Below are 22,947 nucleotides of genomic sequence, written 5' to 3' on the forward strand. Positions count from 1 at the left end.
ATCTGGCAAGGAGTGTCTGTAAAGCGGGCCTAAACGGGATAATGTGGTGGACCGGCAGGAGTGGGAAATGTGTGGACAGGCGATAGGCTGGCAGGTAGATGTGGTGACAAGGCGGGGTGAATGGAAGATTCCTGAATGAGCTGAGGAGCTGACATGTATGGCAGGTGAAAAGCGCCACTGTGACACTGTAAGCATCTAACGAGCAGAAACTGTACATTTCCTGAGAAAAAGGAAGTTTACTTTCAAAGTCACAATGCATGTAACAGGTGTAAACTGACTCTGCGTCCCAGGGCGCAGACTTAGCACACTGAGTCTGAAACTTTCGTACATCATTAAAATTTTCAGAACAGGTTTTATTTTTTTGCGTTTCTCTCACATCCCTCAGAGCTTTAAGGGAGACGTTTGAAGAAGGAGTAGATGTAAGCAGAGTATTTAATGTCTTAAATGTAACATGCAAATGGAAAGAGAACAATGTGTCTGTATAATGAGAGCATCATGATTTGATAACAACATAAATCACTGTGCAACAAAACAAAGTCACAATCACATTACCTACAGCAAGCTTAAAAATATATGAAATATACAGAAGATGAGAGAAAATTAGGTGTTGACAAAGCTTTCATGCAACATTTTAACATTTTAATTCGACCTTTGGTCACACAACTATTTAATAAGAATCTCCTCTCTTAATCAGTTCAGTTTACAAGTCTGTAAGAAAATGAGTTTTTTAAACATTATTATTCCTTAAAATTATATTTTGCTCTTTGCTGTGTCGTATATCAGCTCAGTCCCAGAAGGAAGTGTTGGCATTGTACGTGTCTGCAAGCCACCAATAACTTACATTATATGTTTCATACATATCATACTCTGAAGTGATGTAGTGTTTGAGCTGACTTTGTCATCGGGTGGTGGAGGAGATGGTGGATGGCGTGATGCTGAGCTGAGGCGGCTGCCAAGCTGCAGACCACTGTTTGGCTTTTTAGCTTTTTAGCCACCAAAAGTGGGTGTTTTTTCAACCCGGTCTCACTCCAAAGTCGTCCAAAACTGGCAATTGATCAGTGACTTCCGGCGCCAGACTGACGGAAAAAAATGGCCTTTCACATCAGCATGATACGCCGCCGGTCACTGTTATTGTGTAACAGCGGCCAGCAGGGATCACAACGTTGGACAATAACGAAAGTTAAGGCGGCCGGAGTTCGCTTCCCATAAGATTGTGAAGCCTAATCCTGTTTTTTTTTTCCTAAAACCAGCCACGTGTGTCCATGACCAAATGTCGATATGTGACAAGGTCGGAGTGAGAATGTTTTAGCAACCCTTTGCTGTGTTTCCACCACGTATAGTGCCATGAAAAGTGGATGTTTTTTACTGAGGCATCACTGTGTTTCCAGCTGGGACTTTGGCCCAGTCTTGGGTATGTTACGCCAAAAGATCTAACCAAGTGGTTTTTGTGCTTTAACCTAACTACACGTTAACCACAGCATTGGTGAAATATGAAAAAGATTCAGCGTATTAACTACATATTAATTATTATCTGTGGTTTGCAGGAACATACAATACCAACATTTATTCTGCCGATTGGGTTGCATGTAAAAACCATTGGTGATAATTAAGGTGAATGAACCAAATGAGCAAAACCTCTCGATGGCAGAGTGAATGAACCACGCTGGTTGATCAGAGAGTTGAGGTTGTTCTTGATATTTGAAAAATGGCTCTTTAAACCTGAGATTGGTTCATAATTAGAGACAATCTGATTTATGTAAGCCATCTTAAAATCAAGCTCTCCACAGGGGTCATTTGTATTCGGTTTTTCAGTTCTTCTACAATTTCCCTCATAATTTGTTACGATACAAGTTGCTGAAATGCATCCCACAATGGTAGCACAAAATCCCTTACTATATGTGATAGTGATCGAATTTGACATGTGAGTCTTGTATTTCTCCAGCAAACGATCCAGGTCCGTCAGGTACAAACTGATGGCAGCTTCGATTGTGTGAACATTGTCTGATATTTGTCTGCCAGTCCGAGTATTTAGTCGAGCTCTGTGAATCAACATCTGGACGTGGAAGGAGGCTCCATTCACCCAGATTTTGAACCCACGGGTGCTCATCTGCTGGTCATGCAGCAGGGAGTTCCTGAGGACGGTGAGACCTTTGCTTAGCTGCTGTTCTAGTCGCCGTATTTCCTCCTGTAGCAGTTGGTCATTGTTCATGAACATGCGATGGCGCCTCACGTACTCTGACATTGTGTCTCGGACACTTGAGGCTTTCTCTTCACCAAAAACACGTCGGAACATGCTGTATGAATCTTCAGTTGTTTCAGTGTTGATCTTCATGATGAGTTCCATGATCATGGATATCACCCGTGCTCCGAGTCCAACAGCATTTTGAAATGAAGTCACCGCACCCAAACTAGATCCAAACTTCTCGATATAATCTGGCACCATGCTGACCAGCTCATTGGAGTAAGACTGCAGCACAGCGTTAGAGTTGATCCCAGAATATTTCAGCAGAGCCTCATCTATGCCTACATCTGGCAGGAGGCATGGGTGCTGGAAGGTAGTTTGATAAAGCTCAAGAGAATACCTGTCGAAGTCCTCTTGTGTGTAAGTCTGAGAGTTCCCCATGTTTCTCCCCTCGATCAGTGAGAGTCTCACAAAGTGCAAATGTACCAACAGACTGAACACCAGGCGATCAGAATGCACTGAGATAAAATCCAGTCAGCTCCCTCACATATAACCAGGACGACAACACCAGCAGCCAATCGGGCCTCTGGAAAGTTAGACGTATTTGTTGACTTTTCTCCAATGTCCCTGAACGTCCAAGGTCCAGAAGATCAAATTGTACCCTGATCATTTACTTTTATAGTTTGCCATTCAAGTGCAAACCACAAACAGTGATTGCAGATTGTTCCTTTGTGTGTATTTTAAGTGTTTTATACACTAAAGTAAAGAAAACCTTCCCTGAATCCACCTCAGGAACAGGGCCAAAGACAAAACCATCAATCAAACTGGGTTCTCCTGTTTCCTCCCACAGTCCAAAGACCCAAAGACACGCAGGTTAGGTTAACTCGGGACTCTAAATTGCCCATAGGTGTGAATGTGAGCTTGAATGGTTGTCTGTCTCCACTACCCCTTTTCCATACTCACGTGCTGTGGCTTGGTTTGGTTTGGTTTGGTTTGACTCAGCATGTCAGTTCAGTGCTGCAGGAATTTGTGTCCCCAGTACAACAGGGCTACCCGCTTGAGGCTGTATCTTTAACCCATGACGGCTTGTCTTGAGTGATGATGTTTAAAAGCAGCAGGCTGATTCACAGCTAACATTCCCCATTACTTTGCAACAAGTGTTTTTCCATTACACAGCAGGGCAGGTAAAAGAAGTTTACCTGTCGGAGGTGAGCTGTTTTCAGAGGAGCAGTAAGAACCTGTTGTCTTCAGCTCTTCATCTCACATTAAACCTCTGCTTTCACTCTTCCTTCCTGCAGTATCAGTAAACTTGTTTTTACTGAAGAATAGCAGCAAACAGATTCCACTAATTCAGTGATAAACACGGTTCATTTCCTGTAGATTCTTCACAATAAAAGTCTCCCGTTATTTGGTTATGTAAAAGCTTTTATTGTGAAGTGATTGTACGCAGAAGTATAAATCCCACATAAGAGAAAAAATATGTGTTTTTGATTTTAGGTGAACTGTCCCTTTTAACTGTTGAAATGAACAATGTCTGCAAATTCAAAGATTCTGATTTCTTTAATGAGGGAAAAGAAGCAGATGTACTTTAAAAAATGCAGGATCACATACACATGCAGTGTTTTAACACTTAAAGTCGATCTTTGGTGACACAAGAAGTTAATGAGGAATCCTGTCACTCAGTCAGTTCAGTTCACAAATTGGAAACAAACAATTTTTATACAATATTTTTCTTTAACATTATTTTTCCCATCACTGTGTCATATATCAGCCCAGTCACCTTAGGAAAACAGAGAAATACAGATCTGTTACATTTGCACGTTTCATACGTATCATATCAACATTTCTATGAGATGACTTTGTCAATGGGAGGTGAAGGAGATGGTGGATGGTGTGTAACCTAGATGAGACACCTGTCAAGCTGCAGACAATAAAGCAGGAAGTTTTTTTATTGAGTCATTGCTGCGTTTCCTGCCGGAATAGTGCCACAGAAAGCAGGTATTTTAAGCCAAAACATGACCTTTTACCGACCATTACCAGGTAGTGTTTGTGCCGAAACATAAACACACATTAACCACAGCACTGTTGAAATGTAAGGACAGTTTCTGTATATGTGCAACATGATAACATACAAATGTAATGTATCCGTGTTTTGCAGAAACACACAATGCCAGCATTTATTCGGCCAACTGGGGTGAACATATACACGAAAAACTAAACTAACCTCTCGATGGCAGAGTGAATGAACCACGCTGGTTGATCAGAGAGTTGAGGTTGTTCTTGATATTTGAAAAATGGCTCTTTAAACCTGAGATTGGTTCATAATTAGAGACAATCTGATTTATGTAAGCCATCTTAAAATCAGGCTCTCCACAGGGGTCATGTGTATACGGAGTGTCTGTAAATCCTTTACAGTTTCTGTCATCATTTTCTATGGTACAAACTGCGTCAATGCATCTTCCAAAAAAAACACAATAGGCCTCCTCGAATGTGATAGTGATTGAATTCGACATGTGAGTCTTGTATTTCTCCAGCAAACGATCCAGGTCCGTCAGGTACAAACTGATGGCAGCTTCGATTGTGTGAACATTGTCTGATATTTGTCTGCCAGTCCGAGTATTTAGTCGAGCTCTGTGAATCAACATCTGGACGTGGAAGGAGGCTCCATTCACCCAGATTTTGAACCCACGGGTGCTCATCTGCTGGTCATGCAGCAGGGAGTTCCTGAGGATGGTGAGGTGGTTGCTCAGCTGCTGTTCTAGTCGCCGTATTTCGTCCTGTAGCAGTTGGTCATTGTTCATGAACATGCGATGGCGCCTCACGTACTCTGACATTGTGTCTCGGACACTTGAGGCTTTCTCTTCACCAAAAACACGTCGGAACATGCTGTATGAATCTTCAGTTGTTTCAGTGTTGATCTTCATGATGAGTTCCATGATCATGGATATCACCAGTGCTCCGAGTCCAACAGCATTTGGAAATGAAGTCACCGCACCCAAACTAGATCCAAACTTCTCGATATAATCTGGCACCATGCTGACCAGCTCATTGGAGTAAGACTGCAGCACAGCGTTAGAGTTGATCCCAGAATATTTCAGCAGAGCCTCATCTATGCCTACATCTGGCAGGAGGCATGGGTGCTGGAAGGTAGTTTGATAAAGCTCAAGAGAATACCTGTCGAAGTCCTCTTGTGTGTAAGTCTGAGAGTTCCCCATGTTTCTCCCCTCGATCAGTGAGAGTCTCACAAAGTGCAAATGTACCAACAGACTGAACACCAGGTGATCAGAATGCACTGAGATAAAATCCAGTCAGCTCCCTCACATATAACCAGGACGACAACACCAGCAGCCAATCGGGCCTCTGGAAAGTTAGGCGTATTTGTTGACTTTTCTCCAATGTCCCTGAACGTCCAAGGTCCAGAAGATCAAATTGTACCCTGATCATTTACTTTTATAGTTTGCCATTCAAGTGCAAACCACAAACAGTGATTGCAGATTGTTCTTCTGTGTGTATTTTAAGTGTTTTATACACTAAAGTAAAGAAAACCTTCCCAGAATCCACCTCAGGAACAGGGCCAAAGACAAAACCATCAATCAAACTGGGTTCTCCTGTTTCCTCCCACAGTCCAAAGACCCAAAGACATGCAGGTTAGGTTAACTCGGGACTCTAAATTGCCCATAGGTGTGAATGTGAGCTTGAATGGTTGTCTGTCTCCACTACCCCTTTTCCATACTCACGTGCTGTGGCTTGGTTTGGTTTGGTTTGGTTTGACTCAGCATGTCAGTTCAGTGCTGCAGGAATTTGTGTCCCCAGTACAACAGGGCTACCCGCTTGAGGCTGTATCTTTAACCCATGACGGCTTGTCTTGAGTGATGATGTTTAAAAGCAGCAGGCTGATTCACAGCTAACATTCCCCATTACTTTGCAACAAGTGTTTTTCCATTACACAGCAGGGCAGGTAAAAGAAGTTTACCTGTCGGAGGTGAGCTGTTTTCAGAGGAGCAGTAAGAACCTGTTGTCTTCAGCTCTTCATCTCACATTAAACCTCTGCTTTCACTCTTCCTTCCTGCAGTATCAGTAAACTTGTTTTTACTGAAGAATAGCAGCAAACAGATTCCACTAATTCAGTGATAAACACGGTTCATTTCCTGTAGATTCTTCACAATAAAAGTCTCCCGTTATTTGGTTATGTAAAAGCTTTTATTGTGAAGTGATTGTACGCAGAAGTATAAATCCCACATAAGAGAAAAAATATGTGTTTTTGATTTTAGGTGAACTGTCCCTTTTAACTGTTGAAATGAACAATGTCTGCAAATTCAAAGATTCTGATTTCTTTAATGAGGGAAAAGAAGCAGATGTACTTTAAAAAATGCAGGATCACATACACATGCAGTGTTTTAACACTTAAAGTCGATCTTTGGTGACACAAGAAGTTAATGAGGAATCCTGTCACTCAGTCAGTTCAGTTCACAAATTGGAAACAAACAATTTTTATACAATATTTTTCTTTAACATTATTTTTCCCATCACTGTGTCATATATCAGCCCAGTCACCTTAGGAAAACAGAGAAATACAGATCTGTTACATTTGCACGTTTCATACGTATCATATCAACATTTCTATGAGATGACTTTGTCAATGGGAGGTGAAGGAGATGGTGGATGGTGTGTAACCTAGATGAGACACCTGTCAAGCTGCAGACAATAAAGCAGGAAGTTTTTTTATTGAGTCATTGCTGCGTTTCCTGCCGGAATAGTGCCACAGAAAGCAGGTATTTTAAGCCAAAACATGACCTTTTACCGACCATTACCAGGTAGTGTTTGTGCCGAAACATAAACACACATTAACCACAGCACTGTTGAAATGTAAGGACAGTTTCTGTATATGTGCAACATGATAACATACAAATGTAATGTATCCGTGTTTTGCAGAAACACACAATGCCAGCATTTATTCGGCCAACTGGGGTGCACATATACACGAAAAACTAAACTAACCTCTCAATGGCAGAGTGAATGAACCACGCTGGTTGATCAGAGAGTTGAGGTTGTTCTTGATATTTGAAAAATGGCTCTTTAAACCTGAGATTGGTTCATAATTAGAGACAATCTGATTCATGTAAGCCATCTTAAAATCAGGCTCTCTACAGGGGCCATCTGTATACGGAGTTTCTGTAAATCCTTTACAGTTTCCGTCGTCATTTTCTATGACACAAGCAATGCATCCTACAGGAAAACAAAATTCCTCATATTTGAAAGTGATTGAATTCGACATGTGAGTCTTGTATTTCTCCAGCAAACGATCCAGGTCCGTCAGGTACAAACTGATGGCAGCTTCGATTGTGTGAACATTGTCTGATATTTGTCTGCCAGTCCGAGTATTTAGTCGAGCTCTGTGAATCAACATCTGGACGTGGAAGGAGGCTCCATTCACCCAGATTTTGAACCCACGGGTGCTCATCTGCTGGTCATGCAGCAGGGAGTTCCTGAGGACGGTGAGATCTTTGCTCAGCTGTCGTTCTTGTCTCATAAGTTCCTCCTGTAGCAGTCGGTCATTGTTCATGAACATGCGATGGCGCCTCACGTACTCTGACATTGTGTCTCGGACACTTGAGGCTTTCTCTTCACCAAAAACACGTCGGAACATGCTGTATGAATCTTCAGTTGTTTCAGTGTTGATCTTAATGATGAGTTCCATGATCATGGATATCACCAGTGCTCCGAGTCCAACAGCATTTGGAAATGAAGTCACCGCACCCAAACTAGATCCAAACTTCTCGACATAATCTGGCACCATGCTGACCAGCTCATTGGAGTAAGACTGCAGCACAGCGTTAGAGTTGATCCCAGAATATTTCAGCAGAGACTCGTCTATGCCTACGTCTGGCTGGAAGCATGGGTGCTGCAAGGTAGTTTGATAAAGCTCAAGAGAATACCTGTCGAAGTCCTCTTGTGTGTAAGTCTGAGAGTTCCCCATGTTTCTCCCCTCGATCAGTGAGAGTCTCACAAAGTGCAAATGTACCAACAGACTGAACACCAGGTGATCAGAATGCACTGAGATAAAATCCAGTCAGCTCCCTCACATATAACCAGGACGACAACACCAGCAGCCAATCAGGCCTCTGGAAAGTTAGACGTATTTGTTGACTTTTCTCCAATGTCCCTGAACGTCCAAGGTCCAGAAGATCAAATTGTACCCTGATCATTTACTTTTATAGTTTGCCATTCAAGTGCAAACCACAAACAGTGATTGCAGATTGTTCCTTTGTGTGTATTTTAAGTGTTTTATACACTAAAGTAAAGAAAACCTTCCCTGAATCCACCTCAGGAACAGGGCCAAAGACAAAACCATCAATCAAACTGGGTTCTCCTGTTTCCTCCCACAGTCCAAAGACCCAAAGACACGCAGGTTAGGTTAACTCGGGACTCTAAATTGCCCATAGGTGTGAATGTGAGCTTGAATGGTTGTCTGTCTCCACTACCCCTTTTCCATACTCACGTGCTGTGGCTTGGTTTGGTTTGGTTTGGTTTGACTCAGCATGTCAGTTCAGTGCTGCAGGAATTTGTGTCCCCAGTACAACAGGGCTACCCGCTTGAGGCTGTATCTTTAACCCATGACGGCTTGTCTTGAGTGATGATGTTTAAAAGCAGCAGGCTGATTCACAGCTAACATTCCCCATTACTTTGCAACAAGTGTTTTTCCATTACACAGCAGGGCAGGTAAAAGAAGTTTACCTGTCGGAGGTGAGCTGTTTTCAGAGGAGCAGTAAGAACCTGTTGTCTTCAGCTCTTCATCTCACATTAAACCTCTGCTTTCACTCTTCCTTCCTGCAGTATCAGTAAACTTGTTTTTACTGAAGAATAGCAGCAAACAAATTCCACTAATTCAGTGATAAACACGGTTCATTTCCTGTAGATTCTTCACAATAAAAGTCTCCCGTTATTTGGTTATGTAAAAGCTTTTATTGTGAAGTGATTGTACGCAGAAGTATAAATCCCGCATAAGAGAAAAAATATGTGTTTTTGATTTTAGGTGAACTGTCCCTTTTAACTGTTGAAATGAACAATGTCTGCAAATTCAAAGATTCTGATTTCTTTAATGAGGGAAAAGAAGTAGATGTACTTTAAAAAATGCAGGATCACATACACATGCAGTGTTTTAACACTTAAAGTCGATCTTTGGTGACACAAGAAGTTAATGAGGAATCCTGTCACTCAGTCAGTTCAGTTCACAAATTGGAAACAAACAATTTTTATACAATATTTTTCTTTAACATTATTTTTCCCATCACTGTGTCATATATCAGCCCAGTCACCTTAGGAAAACAGAGAAATACAGATCTGTTACATTTGCACGTTTCATACGTATCATATCAACATTTCTATGAGATGACTTTGTCAATGGGAGGTGAAGGAGATGGTGGATGGTGTGTAACCTAGATGAGACACCTGTCAAGCTGCAGACAATAAAGCAGGAAGTTTTTTTATTGAGTCATTGCTGCGTTTCCTGCCGGAATAGTGCCACAGAAAGCAGGTATTTTAAGCCAAAACATGACCTTTTACCGACCATTACCAGGTAGTGTTTGTGCCGAAACATAAACACACATTAACCACAGCACTGTTGAAATGTAAGGACAGTTTCTGTATATGTGCAACATGATAACATACAAATGTAATGTATCCGTGTTTTGCAGAAACACACAATGCCAGCATTTATTCGGCCAACTGGGGTGAACATATTCACGAAAAACTAAACTAACCTCTCGATGGCAGAGTGAATGAACCATGCTGGTTGATCAGAGAGTTGAGGTTGTTCTTGATATTTGAAAAATGGCTCTTTAAACCTGAGATTGGTTCATAATTAGAGACAATCTGATTCATGTAAGCCATCTTAAAATCAGGCTCTCTACAGGGTTTATTTTCATTCAATTTTTCAATTCTACAATTTCCCTCATAATATGTTACGGTACAAGTATCTCTACTGCATCCCATCCCTGTAGCACAAAATCCCGATGTATGTTTGAAAGTGATCGAATTTGACATGTGAGTCTTGTATTTCTCCAGCAAACGATCCAGGTCCGTCAGGTACAAACTGATGGCAGCTTCGATTGTGTGAACATTGTCTGATATTTGTCTGCCAGTCCGAGTATTTAGTCGAGCTCTGTGAATCAACATCTGGACGTGGAAGGAGGCTCCATTCACCCAGATTTTGAACCCACGGGTGCTCATCTGCTGGTCATGCAGCAGGGAGTTCCTGAGGATGGTGAGGTGGTTGCTCAGCTGCTGTTCTAGTCGCCGTATTTCGTCCTGTAGCAGTTGGTCATTGTTCATGAACATGCGATGGCGCCTCACGTACTCTGACATTGTGTCTCGGACACTTGAGGCTTTCTCTTCACCAAAAACACGTCGGAACATGCTGTATGAATCTTCAGTTGTTTCAGTGTTGATCTTAATGGCGAGTTCCATGATCATGGATATCACCAGTGCTCCGAGTCCAACAGCATTTGGAAATGAAGTCACCGCACCCAAACTAGATCCAAACTTCTCAATATAATCTGGCACCATGCTGACCAGCTCATTGGAGTAAGACTGCAGCACAGCGCTAGAGTTGATCCCAGAATATTTCAGCAGAGACTCGTCTATGCCTACATCTGGCAGGAAGCATGGGCGCTGGAAGGTAGTTTGATAAAGCTCAAGAGAATACCTGTCGAAGTCCTCTTGTGTGTAAGTCTGAGAGTTCCCCATGTTTCTCCCCTCGATCAGTGAGAGTCTCACAAAGTGCAAATGTACCAACAGACTGAACACCAGGCGATCAGAATGCACTGAGATAAAATCCAGCCAGCTCCCTCACATATAACCAGGACGACAACACCAGCAGCCAATCGGGCCTCTGGAAAGTTAGGCGTATTTGTTGACTTTTCTCCAATGTCCCTGAACGTCCAAGGTCCAGAAGATCAAATTGTACCCTGATCATTTACTTTTATAGTTTGCCATTCAAGTGCAAACCACAAACAGTGATTGCAGATTGTTCCTTTGTGTGTATTTTAAGTGTTTTATACACTAAAGTAAAGAAAACTTTCTCAGAATCCACCTCAGGAACAGGGCCAAAGACAAAACATCAACAACAAAGATATTGACTACTTCAACATGTGTAATATTTGAAGGATGTGGGGAATACTTTGTCAGAAACTGAAATCTTTGACTTGTAATTCTTAATTAGAAAAATGTTAAATGTTTAGACATCATCTAAAGAAGAGGTGGGTGAAAAATGGGTTAATTTATTCAATTAATGTGGGGTTTCACACCTGAATTTTTGTGTAATAAAAAATGATGCTATATATATCGTAAAAACTGTTTTCTGAAAATGAATCTTTAGTATTCCGTTCAAGCATTGGATTTTGTTTGTTTTCTTGTAATATATGTCAAGTTATTACGTTGAATAAATAGTTTCGGTAAAAGTGCAAGAAGTTATTACATTGTGCAAGGTGGAGATTAATGTTTCCATCAGACTGAACACCAGGAAACTCAGTGTATAATGATAAGGGTCAGTGGCCTCAGATGAAGCCAGATATAAACAGGATCATGTTTGTTGATCCATGTTGTCCCACTGTGTCCAAGGTCCAGACATTTAGAACTAAAAGCAACCAGTGTATTTACCTCAGCAAAAGACAGAGAAGCAACAACATGTAAAAACTCTATCTGTAAATATATTTATTGATTTATATCCAAGCATTTTGTTCATTGTAAAGCTCTCATTGGTCATAGGTTGGTTGAGTCCTGCTGGCATTACTTTTGCTTTCTGGCTCATATCTGAGTCGAAGGATTGTACGAGCTGAGCGGTTTAGAAATATCTCCAGTTGCCAAGTCGTATCTGAGGTTTGTCCTGTTCACTGGAAGAGTGAACAACGTTTCTATTGCAGCAGAGCCTTATGGGATGGTAATGGTTGTTTCAGGTCAGGGGTGTCAGTAACCAGTTAACTAACTGGATAAATTTTAGAAAAAACATGAAATGACATGAAATATGTACGAGAGACCTTCCTTTTAGTCCAGCGCTCCACTGACTCAGTGAGCTTTAGCACCACATTTTCAAACACTATCCATCAAGAGGTGGTGATAGTTTAATGTTTTGTGATGTAAATGACTTTCATAGTGAAACATAGTGCCCACTACTCATCCTTCGACCTCGCTGGTTAGCTCACCTTAGTCGCTCTGCACTACCTACCACCTGGGGGTGGGAGCTAACTAGCGGCAGGGCTTCTTTGCACTTACCTCTGCTGCAGGAACATGGTGAATTTAAGCATATTTAAACTGATACTTCGCCGATTTTCAACCAGCTTTGTATCAAAACAACTTGGGCAGTATGTGTATTGTTTGTGTGCATTTTCACATAGCCTATCACCCATGCCGCCGCCGTGGACACAAAACATATAGAGAATAGAAGCAGATCAAGAGACACACAACCAGACTTGCAGACGGGACATCCAATCAGACGGGAAAACTAGTCTGTGCTGATTGAATATAAATCAAGATAATGTCAATACATTATATTCCTTGCCTAAAATGTTCTTAAGAAACATATTGTAGTGTCATGTTTAATTCTAATTAGTTCTTAGAAAAAAGCTTAGATATGCAGACTTAGGAGCAGAAGCTGAGCAGCGAGGATGGAAAACTAGGATTTGTCCAGTGGAAGTGGGGTGTAGGGGATTCATAGCAAGATCAGCTGTCTTGCTCCTGGGGGAACTCGGAGTGCGGGGACAGAGTTTGAGGAAGACAGTGAAGGAAATGTCAGATGAAGCAGCCAGAGCTAGTCAGTGCATTTGGATGACGAGGAATAATGTCAGTTGGGGGCCAGCAGGGGGAACTACTAAGCAGGGTACATAACTCCTTGAGATCATGTGGAGAGATCCACTTCCTCTCAGGAGGAAATCCAGGAAGAGGAAGTATTTAAGTGTGGGAGTGGCCTATTTGAATCTCTTTTGTTTGAGACCATGCGGCAAGGTGAGTGTGTTTGCTGATCCTGTTAGTTTATTTATCTCCTTTAACTTTAGCTTATATTGTAGTTATGATATGTAACGTGTGAAATAGAGTATGGTGAATGTGCTAGGAAAGGTAGTATCAGCACTGTCTCTACCTGGAGCTCGCATAAACGGAGCCTGGGTTTGGTTGAAGGTGGCAGTGCTGTTTGGGCTGAGAAAGCCATGTGTAAGTAAGGTAAAGGGGGTTATTGGGTCGGTGTGGGGAGCAGTGAGACCTGGCATTAGGGGAGTGTCTCTGGGACGCCAGAGATCACTGTCTAGCCTCCTGGAGGTGTCGTGAGACCAACTAGACGAAACACTGGTGAAAGGAGGTTCCCTTCCGATGACCCCAAAGACGTTCACGGCTCACTGGTCTGTATAGTTAAGCCTTGCCATATTAGCTTATCATAGGGCTTAGGAGGTTATTCACTGAGTGCTGATCCTTTCTCTAGAGCACAAACTTCTTGTGTTTATTTGAATAGCAACAGTGTGTGAACAGGAAGTGGGCGCCATACTGTTTCCTGCACAGTGAAAATGGAGGCTGAAAAACTGAGATCAATCGGTAAAACTAAGCAGCGCTGAGCAAATATAAACCAAGATTCTATTCCTATTTCTCACCTCAGAAACATGTTTTACCTTATCGTTTACTGTAAGAGATCGTTTCTTATCAGCCAGCTGCCATTGTTTCAAACCCACGTGTTCGCATTACATCACTAACCAGCAGGAGCTTTTATTGGTCCGGTACAGCGCAGTGCATTCTGGTAGTTGTAGGTTTTCTCCCAGAGACATCCTAGTTTTATTAAAAGGTCATGTTTCCAGCAGTGAAGTGCCTCTTTAATGCCAATTCTTTTGTATTTTTGCCTAAGTGAAGTTTTGAATGCAGAACTTTTACTTCTAACAGAGTGTTCCTGCACTTTGGTATTAGTTCTTTTACTTAAGTTAAAAAAATCAGAGTACTTCTTCCTTAAAAATCGATGAAGCATGTTGTAGACTCTCCTCAGCTGCGATGCTCTGAGCAGAAACACCTGAGTTCCCTGTAAACATTGAGCCGTGTGTTTGTTCTGTCGTAGAGCCGCTCGGCTGTTTACTGAGCTCGTCTGAACACACACTGATTCAATTCGCTGCTGATTGCTTTGTGCACTTTCTGGGACCGACTGGTGTTTATGAACCTGCGGGATTTTTTCCATCACACTGGCCGAAGGTGTCGTTGGAAACATGTGGCGTTAAATCTTTAATCCCTCCAATCTTCATGAAAGAAACAGCAGATATTTTATCTGGCTGCTGTATTTGTGGCAGCAGGAACATTGTTCAATATATGCAGCATCTCCGCAGGTGTTTCCACTGATGGTAGTGACGATGCTCCTGTTCTGAATGTAAATATGTTCAGAGACACGCTGAAATGATGCAAATAAGAAAAAGAAGAGCTGCTGGTTATCATCTGTTGTTGTTATCCGGTTTCTCTTTCCGTCCTGCAGCGTCTAAATTTACATTTTTTCTTCTTGTGTGATTCATGATGGTCTCTTTGTCTCAGTGATCGTACACCAACTTTTATCTTTCAGTGTGGTCTCATTTCAGTCCATTGTAATATACATAATAGTTTTTTTACCTGTATATAATTTTTTCATTATGCTTTATTTTCATCCCTATTTAGATCTTTTTTGGTAAATTATTTGGAACTTTAAACAATAAAAACTGTTTTCCATTACTCCTAGATTTTTTCGCAACTCTGAAACTCAGAGCACTTCTGTACTTTTACCTCAGCAGGGTTTGGAAGGCAGGACTTTTACTTGTAATGGAGTATTTCTACTTCGTGTTACCAGTACTTTTACTTAACGACTAGTGTGCTGCTAAATGCAGCTGCAGATGGTGATAAAGAGAAGGACAGGACATGTTGAAACAATGAAGATGGTGATGATGATGCAGCGTTGTGTCCTCCAAAGCTGCTCAACTGGTTATTCTTGGAGGATCCCTCCATATCAGTGTGTGTACAGTCGCTGTGTGTGCGTGGTTGTTTGTGTGTGTGTGTGTGTGTGTGTGTGTGTGTGTGTGATCTCATGGCTCATTGAATCTTTTGTCCCTGGTGGCATTTTTCTGATTATCCACTGAGCAGCCTGTTATTACAGCTTCCTGTGTGTGTGTGTGTGTGTGTGTGTGTTTGTGAGTGTGTAAATGTGTGTATTAGAGGACGGTAAACAGTTTTTCTTGTTGCTAACATTTGTCTTCCTCCTCTTCCTCTTTCTCCTTCTTTCCTCCCCTCCTCATTTTTCTTCACTCCTCACTGCTCCTGCTTCATCTTTTTTTTTCTGCTTTTCTACATCATTTTTCGCCCCTCCTCCTCCTCCTCCTCCTCCTCCTCCTCCTCCTCCTCCTGCAGGTGGAGGACGAAGCAGAACCTGGACTACTGTTTCCTGATGATGTACGCTCAGTCTAAAGGAACTTACTACGTCCAGGTAGGAGAGAAAACACTGTCAGAATAAAAGCCTTACATTCCTGTATTTCCTGGTAGGATTTTAATGTGACACATCTGCAAGAAGTGTAACAGAAATTTAAAAAAATTACTAACAGCACTTGGAATTAATTAGTAAATAAAAACAGTGTTATTATGAAACAGAATGGGGACATGATCTTGTTATCGTACTGAGTCAGTGTTGTGAAAAAATGGATATTAAACTGAATGTATTATCTGTGACATTATTGTGTCATAAAAAAAACAACACCTAAGAAATGTTTGCTACCAACCAAACTATGTGCATTTTTTAAAAGTAAATAAATCACAAAATTTCATTTTACTAATTGAGATTTTTTATTCATTCAGTTTAGAGCTTTGATTGAAAACGTCAAACCCAACCCTCCATGAACCTGCATAGTTTCTGTCCAGGCCTGACCCGAGCCTGATTTAAAACTCAAATTTCCACGGAGGGAAAAAAAAAAGAACAAAAAAAGATTTTAAAAAATCGGCATCTGCAACAGCCGTGGCCAGAGGTATTATGTTTTCAGCAGTCCGTCCACCCCATTGTTGTGAACACGATTACTTACGAACGCCTGGAAGGACGTTCGTCAAAAGTGGCATAGACGTCTGCTTGGACTCAACAATGAATTCATTAGATTTTGTTGGTCAAAGGCCAAAGGTCAAGGTCACTGTGACCTTGTCCATCTCATGCTTTTGAACGGGGTATCTCAAGAACACCTTCAAGGGAATTCTTCAAAATTGGCACAAACATCCACTTGGATTAAGAGATGAACTCATTACTTTTTGGTGGTCATTGGTCAAAGTTTACTGTGGCTTTGCATCCGTCTCATTCTCGGGAAAGTGACATCTCGAGAATGCTTTGAGGGAGTTTCGGCAAATTTGGTACAAACGTCCACTTGAACTAAAGGAAGAACTGGTTAGATTTTGTTGGTCAAAAGCCAAAGGTCAAGGTCACTGTGACCTCACAACCCTTTCTTTTTGACCTTGTTTTTGGGCCATAACTCAGAAAGCTTATGCTTATTATGGCAGACATGTCTAACTGGACAAAATGATGACGTGATGACATTTAATATCCAAAAGGTCAAAGGTCAGCTTCACTGTGACATCATAATGTTATCCAAAAACACTTTTCTGTCCATTATTCAGCATCATGGAACAGAAGGGGAGACATTTGGTCAGATACTGGGTGTCCATTGTCCAGATCCACTGTGTGTAAAGCATCAATGTTTTCTCAGACATGCATGCAAACAGTCAGTGCAACTTAGCTTGTCCTCAGAGGCATACAACCGTGAAGACGGTAATTCTAGTTTTAATAATAAAACATTTAATAAAAGCTGAAGGCACCACTTCATCTTTGTCTCTTCTTTCTGTTATTACAAAAGTCTGTCGTCGCACATCTTTCCCACTGCAGGTGAAGCAGAGGCAAACACTGCCAACCAAGTCACCTCACAGCCCCTCTCTATCTCTTGTTTTCCCTCCAGTCCAATGCAACTCATGACATGCCAGTTTCATGTGTCATCTGAGCATGTGCACAGTATGTGAGCAAATGACCCCTAATTCTAATTTTTTGTCAAATTATGTAACTCAAAATCTCAGTATTTCCATCAATTTTAATAGGTTGATGGCAATTTTGAGAAATTACAGCTCAGTCCGAACCCGGAAACTCGGATTTGAACTGAGAATCAAAGCTCTAGTTTATTTAACTTTCCAAATAAATATAAGCGAGCAAAAACGACACCAGCTGTATCAGCAAATGTCCCAAAATCAGACGTGATTATGTTTAAAGCCCAGTTCAGACCAAAGATTAACAACGAGATGAAACCGTTTCAGAACATTGCAGAACAGAATGTTGTAGTCGCATGTTTCAACTCGTCTCATCGCGAATCTTTGGTCAGAAATGGGCTGAAGTGACAGCGCCCTCCAGAGGTCGTAGCAATCATGACTCTTGTCCTTTGGAAGCAAAAGAGAAAATCAGGTGATGATTTTGTAGAGACATGAAACATCTGACTTTCTTGTTAAATAAATATTAAATATCTTAAATATCTCTCAGTGCTCCTGACATGATGCTGAATTTGCAGCAGTACAATATGATCCTCTCACCACATGAAGTGACTAAACATGTTCACGGTGTAAAATCTCCGCAGCATGAGTCGACAGTTACACCTGATGTCTCCGTACTGACTCTAATAAATCAGGACGGCCATTAAAATAAAAAGTGTCTCTGATGTAATCCCACCAGTGGTATGAAGCTGATGAAACTGTTGCAGTGTGGTGAGACTGACGGGCACGTTAATGGAGGTGTCTCTGTGGCTTCATCACACAAGTCTTTGTTCCCTTTAAAGATGAAAAGAAGAAGAAACAGACGGCAGACTCAGTCCGACACCTGAGGGAGAGAAAACATTCCAGAGTGTGAAAAAACTCCATCAGGTGGTGAACTGCACCTGAGTTCACTTGTTGAAGGTTAATAAAGGAAGACGTCTCTCACGTGTTGACAGATTTTATTCACCTTTGTCCCTAAAAATCTGATTTTAGAGAGAGGGAACATAAAACAGCAAAAAAACATCCACCAGCTCAAAAGCAGCAGCTTTAATCAGCTCGTCCACCTCCACAAAAATAGCAAAATATAATTCAAAGACACAAGATGCTCCATGTGCAAAGGCTGTGTCCTTGCAGCAGCGGCCGCGAGTTTGGTTTATGATTAATCACGACAATGCCGAAACACAACGAGTTGCAGTAGGTAGACCAAAAAGTTAATTTTGGACCCTGGATGGCAGGAAATGAGGGGAGAAAGACAGACAGAGAATGGCATGTGGCAAAGGTCCATATCTGGATGCATGAATTTTTATTTTTTATATTTTATTATCAGAGTTTGGTGTTTAAGTCAACTGTTTGATACAGATCTTTTCATATATCTTTTAATTCCTCGTCACTGTCTCAAATGGCTGTCTCCACAGCTCATTAAATCTCTGAGTTCAAACAAAAACCTGCAAAACATCAAACAGTGGTGTCTGTTTCAGGTTTTCAAAAATGGAAAATATCTCGCGTACTTCACCAGCCAGCAACGTTAAGCGCTACAAACACCAACTTGATACATAGATCTGACACTATCTGGAGGCCAGAGACCAAATGGATCCTCTGGTTTAATGTAAATTAAGTTCCTTAAAAGTTCCTGTTGTGGAATCAGAGTAAAATAAGGAACATTTCTTCAGTGACAGCAGGAACAAAGAGAAGCAGAGAAAGGTAGAAATGTAAACAGACGGGTGATGGATGTTGGGAGTTAAAAATAAAGGAGGATTCTTGAGTTTCCTCAGTGAGATGGAAATGAGCAGCGTTTTCAGCTCAGCTCTCTGACAGTAAACAGTTTCCAGTGATTTTCGCAGTCTGGATCTTGGTGTGAAGGCCTGTTGTGATCCGCAGCTTTGTCCTTGAACGCAGCTCTCCCTGCCAGAGCTGAACTGTGTTATTTTTCTGGCTGTTTCTCCGGTGATGGAGAAAACTTCCCTGCCATCATCTCTGCTGGAGCTTCAGCTGCTCCCACACCAAGCGTTTTGACAGGAACACAGAGCCAGACTCCGTGTTTTGACACCTAAACTCACTCTGAACTTTGCAGAGTTTTTCCTCTGTGGTGTGTAGTGATGGTTGGAGGAGGTGGAGGAGGAGAAGTAATTACTCCATGTCGACTCCCCTGTGATAAAAGTAAAGGATGTAAATGTCTGTCAAGGAGCTGAATGATCAGAGCGCTGTCTGCCGAGCTGAGGGCTTCAGGATCAGGAAGTTCTTACTGTAAAATAATGAAATAATTAGGTTAATAATGAAATAACAAATCCTCATGTGTCTTCTGCCTTTAAATGTGATTTGTGTGAGACTGTTGTTTTAAGGGTTTCGCTCCCATTTGCGACGCTGTTTTCTGTTGATCTGTGACACGTTTATCTAAACCATTGTTATTCCCTGTGAGTGTTTTCTGATCTGACACCTCTGTGGGAACGTTTTTAGGCAGCTCTCTCTGTTACACTGTCCCATCCTTAACTTTGTATTATTTCCGGGAACTTAATCCTCTTTTCCAAGATGAAAAATAGTGACATGCATCATAGACAGTTTGAAGAGTTAAGGGCACCGACTCCCTCGTTTGACCTAATGTGACGTGTTGTGTGAGTTTTTAAGAGCATTGCTTTCCTCTGAGTTTTTGCCCTTACATTATGTTTCATAGAATATATTAAATCTTGCATTAAAGGAAGACATATCAACTGCTCCCCCCACTTTACGCTGAATTTATGAAGAAACCTTTCATTTTCTCTTACATCGTCACAGTGAACGAAGAACCCAAAAAATGTGAAAGTTCATGATGACTTGAAGTCATAAGGGACCACATTTAACAAAGCCATATCAATATACTATATAAAAATGAATGGAAACTCTAGAAGGTGCTAAAATGTCAAAATATATGAGCCACCGTGGAATTTGGTCAGCAATAATTTAATGTACATATGAGATATAATAGGAGAGAAAAATGTAGAAACACCAGTAGTCTTTTAAAATAAAAACTTGAGTTTATACAATCCACTAGAGGCTGACATTTTTTCAGAAGTCCCACAGGGTACGTGATTCCTGTGGGATTCCCACGGAATGGGAATCAGTTTCACTATCCGTCACGTGATTGGGACAGGATGGGAAAAAAGTCAACTGGAGCGGGCGGGACTGGGAATCATAATAATAGCAGTCAAGTCTTTATATACAAATATGCAGTTCCACAATGAATACATGTCCTTATTTTTAATATAAAGCTGGTCGATCTTCTTGTTTTATTCTTTTTTATTCTCTCCTGTAAGTGGCTGGCTGCAACCAAACAGCAACCAGCCACCTGACCAGCGCATGACGTACCGGCAGCCATCTTGAATTCGTAAGTCGGGGTTGATGCGGTTGCTCCGAGTTGGAAATCCAATCTCAGGGTGCGTTCGAGTTTGAACTTCCAACTGGGAACTGGGAATTTCCGACCTCCGAGTACAAAATGAATGCACCATTAGGGAAGGCAGAGTTACAAGTAAAAGTGAAGGAAAATGACCCTGACAGAGCTTTCGGGCAAGTCTGGAGTACTGAAGAAAGACTTGAGAGTGACAGCGTTAAATCTTCGTACGCTGCTTGTAAGACGTGTAAAATTCACACGGGAGCAGGATGGGACAGGAGTCATTCTTGTGGGATTGGGACGAGACAGGATTTTTTTTTTTTTTTCGTGGGATTGGGATGGGATTGGATTATTTTTGTGGGAGTGGGATGGGACAGGACTGAAAATCCACTCCCGTGTCACCCTCTACAGTCCACCCGTAGCATTCAAAGGTCAGCGCTGGGTCAAAGTAACCCAGTGCTGGATTACTTTGACCCAGCATGCTCGCTTGTCCAATAAAAAACAGTACAAATTACACACATGTCCCAACATCCAACAGAGCGGGTGCTGGACCAAAGACACATCTGGCAAAGTAAAAAAGTCTGCACACCAAGTAGCTGCCGTTTACAAGGGTTTTAATGCAGTGTGACGTCTGGAGCCGCACGACTCTTCCTCAGACTTCTCATACATGACAGTATGTTGGCATCTTAAATACCCATAGTGCTGCCTGAGCCAGTCATGTGACATGCCACACCTGTAGCCCATGTTCATAATAAAAATAAACCAAGAAAATATATATTCATGTACCTGTGTACCCCTCTTTCTCAGGAGGATATTTGTGTAACACTGGGGTGTCCAATCAACCCAACATCCTGGGTCACAGTAACCCAACGCTTCTTTGATCCATATTTGAGCCGGCGCTGAGTCACAGGAACAAACCCAAGTTGGGTTAAATTAAACCTAGCATTTTTTAGAGTTTATGTACTGACTGTGGATAAGTAGCTCATACAACTTTAAAAAAAAAATCAGAACTATGCATTTTCAAATGATTATTCCCACAAAACTTTAAGTATAAAGTTAGTGAAAACATAAACAAATTAACTAAATTAAGTTTCTCTTTAAGTTTAAGGAACTACAGCTGCGTGGTTAGAGTTAGAGCTTTAAATGCAGGACGTTTACTTGTGAAGGAGTATTTACACGTTTTAGTATTTGGTCTTTTACCGAAGTAAAAGATCCGAATACTTCTTTAACCTCTTTCTGTCGCTATCTCTGTCACAGCTGGAGGATGATATCGTTGCCCGTCCGAACTACTTCACCACCATGAAGAACTTCGCACTGCAGCAGCCGTCGGAGGAATGGATGATCCTCGAGTTTTCTCAGCTCGGCTTCATCGGTGAGTCGCTGCTGTTGGATTCTACCATGATAATAATAATATTCCTCATTATTATAATGAACACAGAGGCCAGGGGCGTCATGCAACCCCAAAATGTGAGGGGGCACAGTGGATTGGGTTCGTGCGCTATGCGCACGCACGAATTTTTTGGGGGGATGCCCTCAAATCACTTATTTTGAGCCCCTGCTGCACAACGCCTTGAGGTTGGATAGGGCCCAAACTCAAAGCCGACCCCCCCGTCCAGACACACACACACACACACACACACACACACACACACACACACACACACACACACTTAACGCATCTACACCTTGCCATGTAAACTATTTTGTGTAAGGAGGAAAGGAGTTTTTCTCAAACAAACCCTAGCAGCTAGGAAAATATTGCAAACATAGCTAAGCTTATTGTATTGCATAAAATATTTGGCTACACACTAATGTTAATACACACAAATGTGAACCCAGGCCGGTTCCCACTACTGACAGCAAAACGTAACGTGACGTAGATAACGATAGCCAATGTTATTGGCAACTGGGCGTGCCAAGGCAATAAAAAAGGACACAATCATACACACTCACCCATCTTGTTAGGTGGCCTAACGTTGAAACACAGATACACCGAAATAAATCCCGTCCCAAGTTTTTCTGATACTTCCATGGATACTCCCTAGGCTACTAGTAGCTGTTAAGTCAGGCAAACATTATAGTCCAGACATTATAGGCTAACGTTAACCCTTAGGTTAGATCGCCGTCATCGCCGGCGATACCGGGGGTTGGGGGGGGTATAGTCGTACTCTTTCGCGTCTATTTCCAGAACGGAAAATAAGAGCGATGTAATTCTTTTTTTAATGAAAGCAGGACACTTCAGCCTTGACATCAATCCCATCGGTGTGTTTATAGCTTACCCGGAAGCCTAGATGTCAAGCCGGTAAGATCGGCTGTCCAGTGGGAGACCCGGGTGGCTAAAATCCAATGGGAAAGCTGTGAGCGGTCACATGATCGGCCA

At 41.8% G+C, this 22,947-nt stretch overlaps 1 protein-coding gene across 1 annotated transcript in view; it reads left to right on the top strand.

Moving 5' to 3' along the window:
• The window catches only part of mgat4b (alpha-1,3-mannosyl-glycoprotein 4-beta-N-acetylglucosaminyltransferase B), a 184,960-nt gene that overhangs the window by 109,970 nt on the left and 52,043 nt on the right, over positions 1 to 22,947 (top strand). Inside the window, exons 7-8 of the mRNA XM_033632849.2 lie at positions 15,572 to 15,647; positions 21,825 to 21,939. Of these exons, the coding sequence (XP_033488740.1) occupies positions 15,572 to 15,647; positions 21,825 to 21,939 (191 nt within the window). The remainder of the gene's footprint in view (positions 1 to 15,571; positions 15,648 to 21,824; positions 21,940 to 22,947) is intronic.

This window comes from Epinephelus lanceolatus, chromosome 7 (genome assembly GCF_041903045.1).
Source record: "Epinephelus lanceolatus isolate andai-2023 chromosome 7, ASM4190304v1, whole genome shotgun sequence".
Lineage (NCBI taxonomy): Eukaryota > Metazoa > Chordata > Actinopteri > Perciformes > Serranidae > Epinephelus > Epinephelus lanceolatus.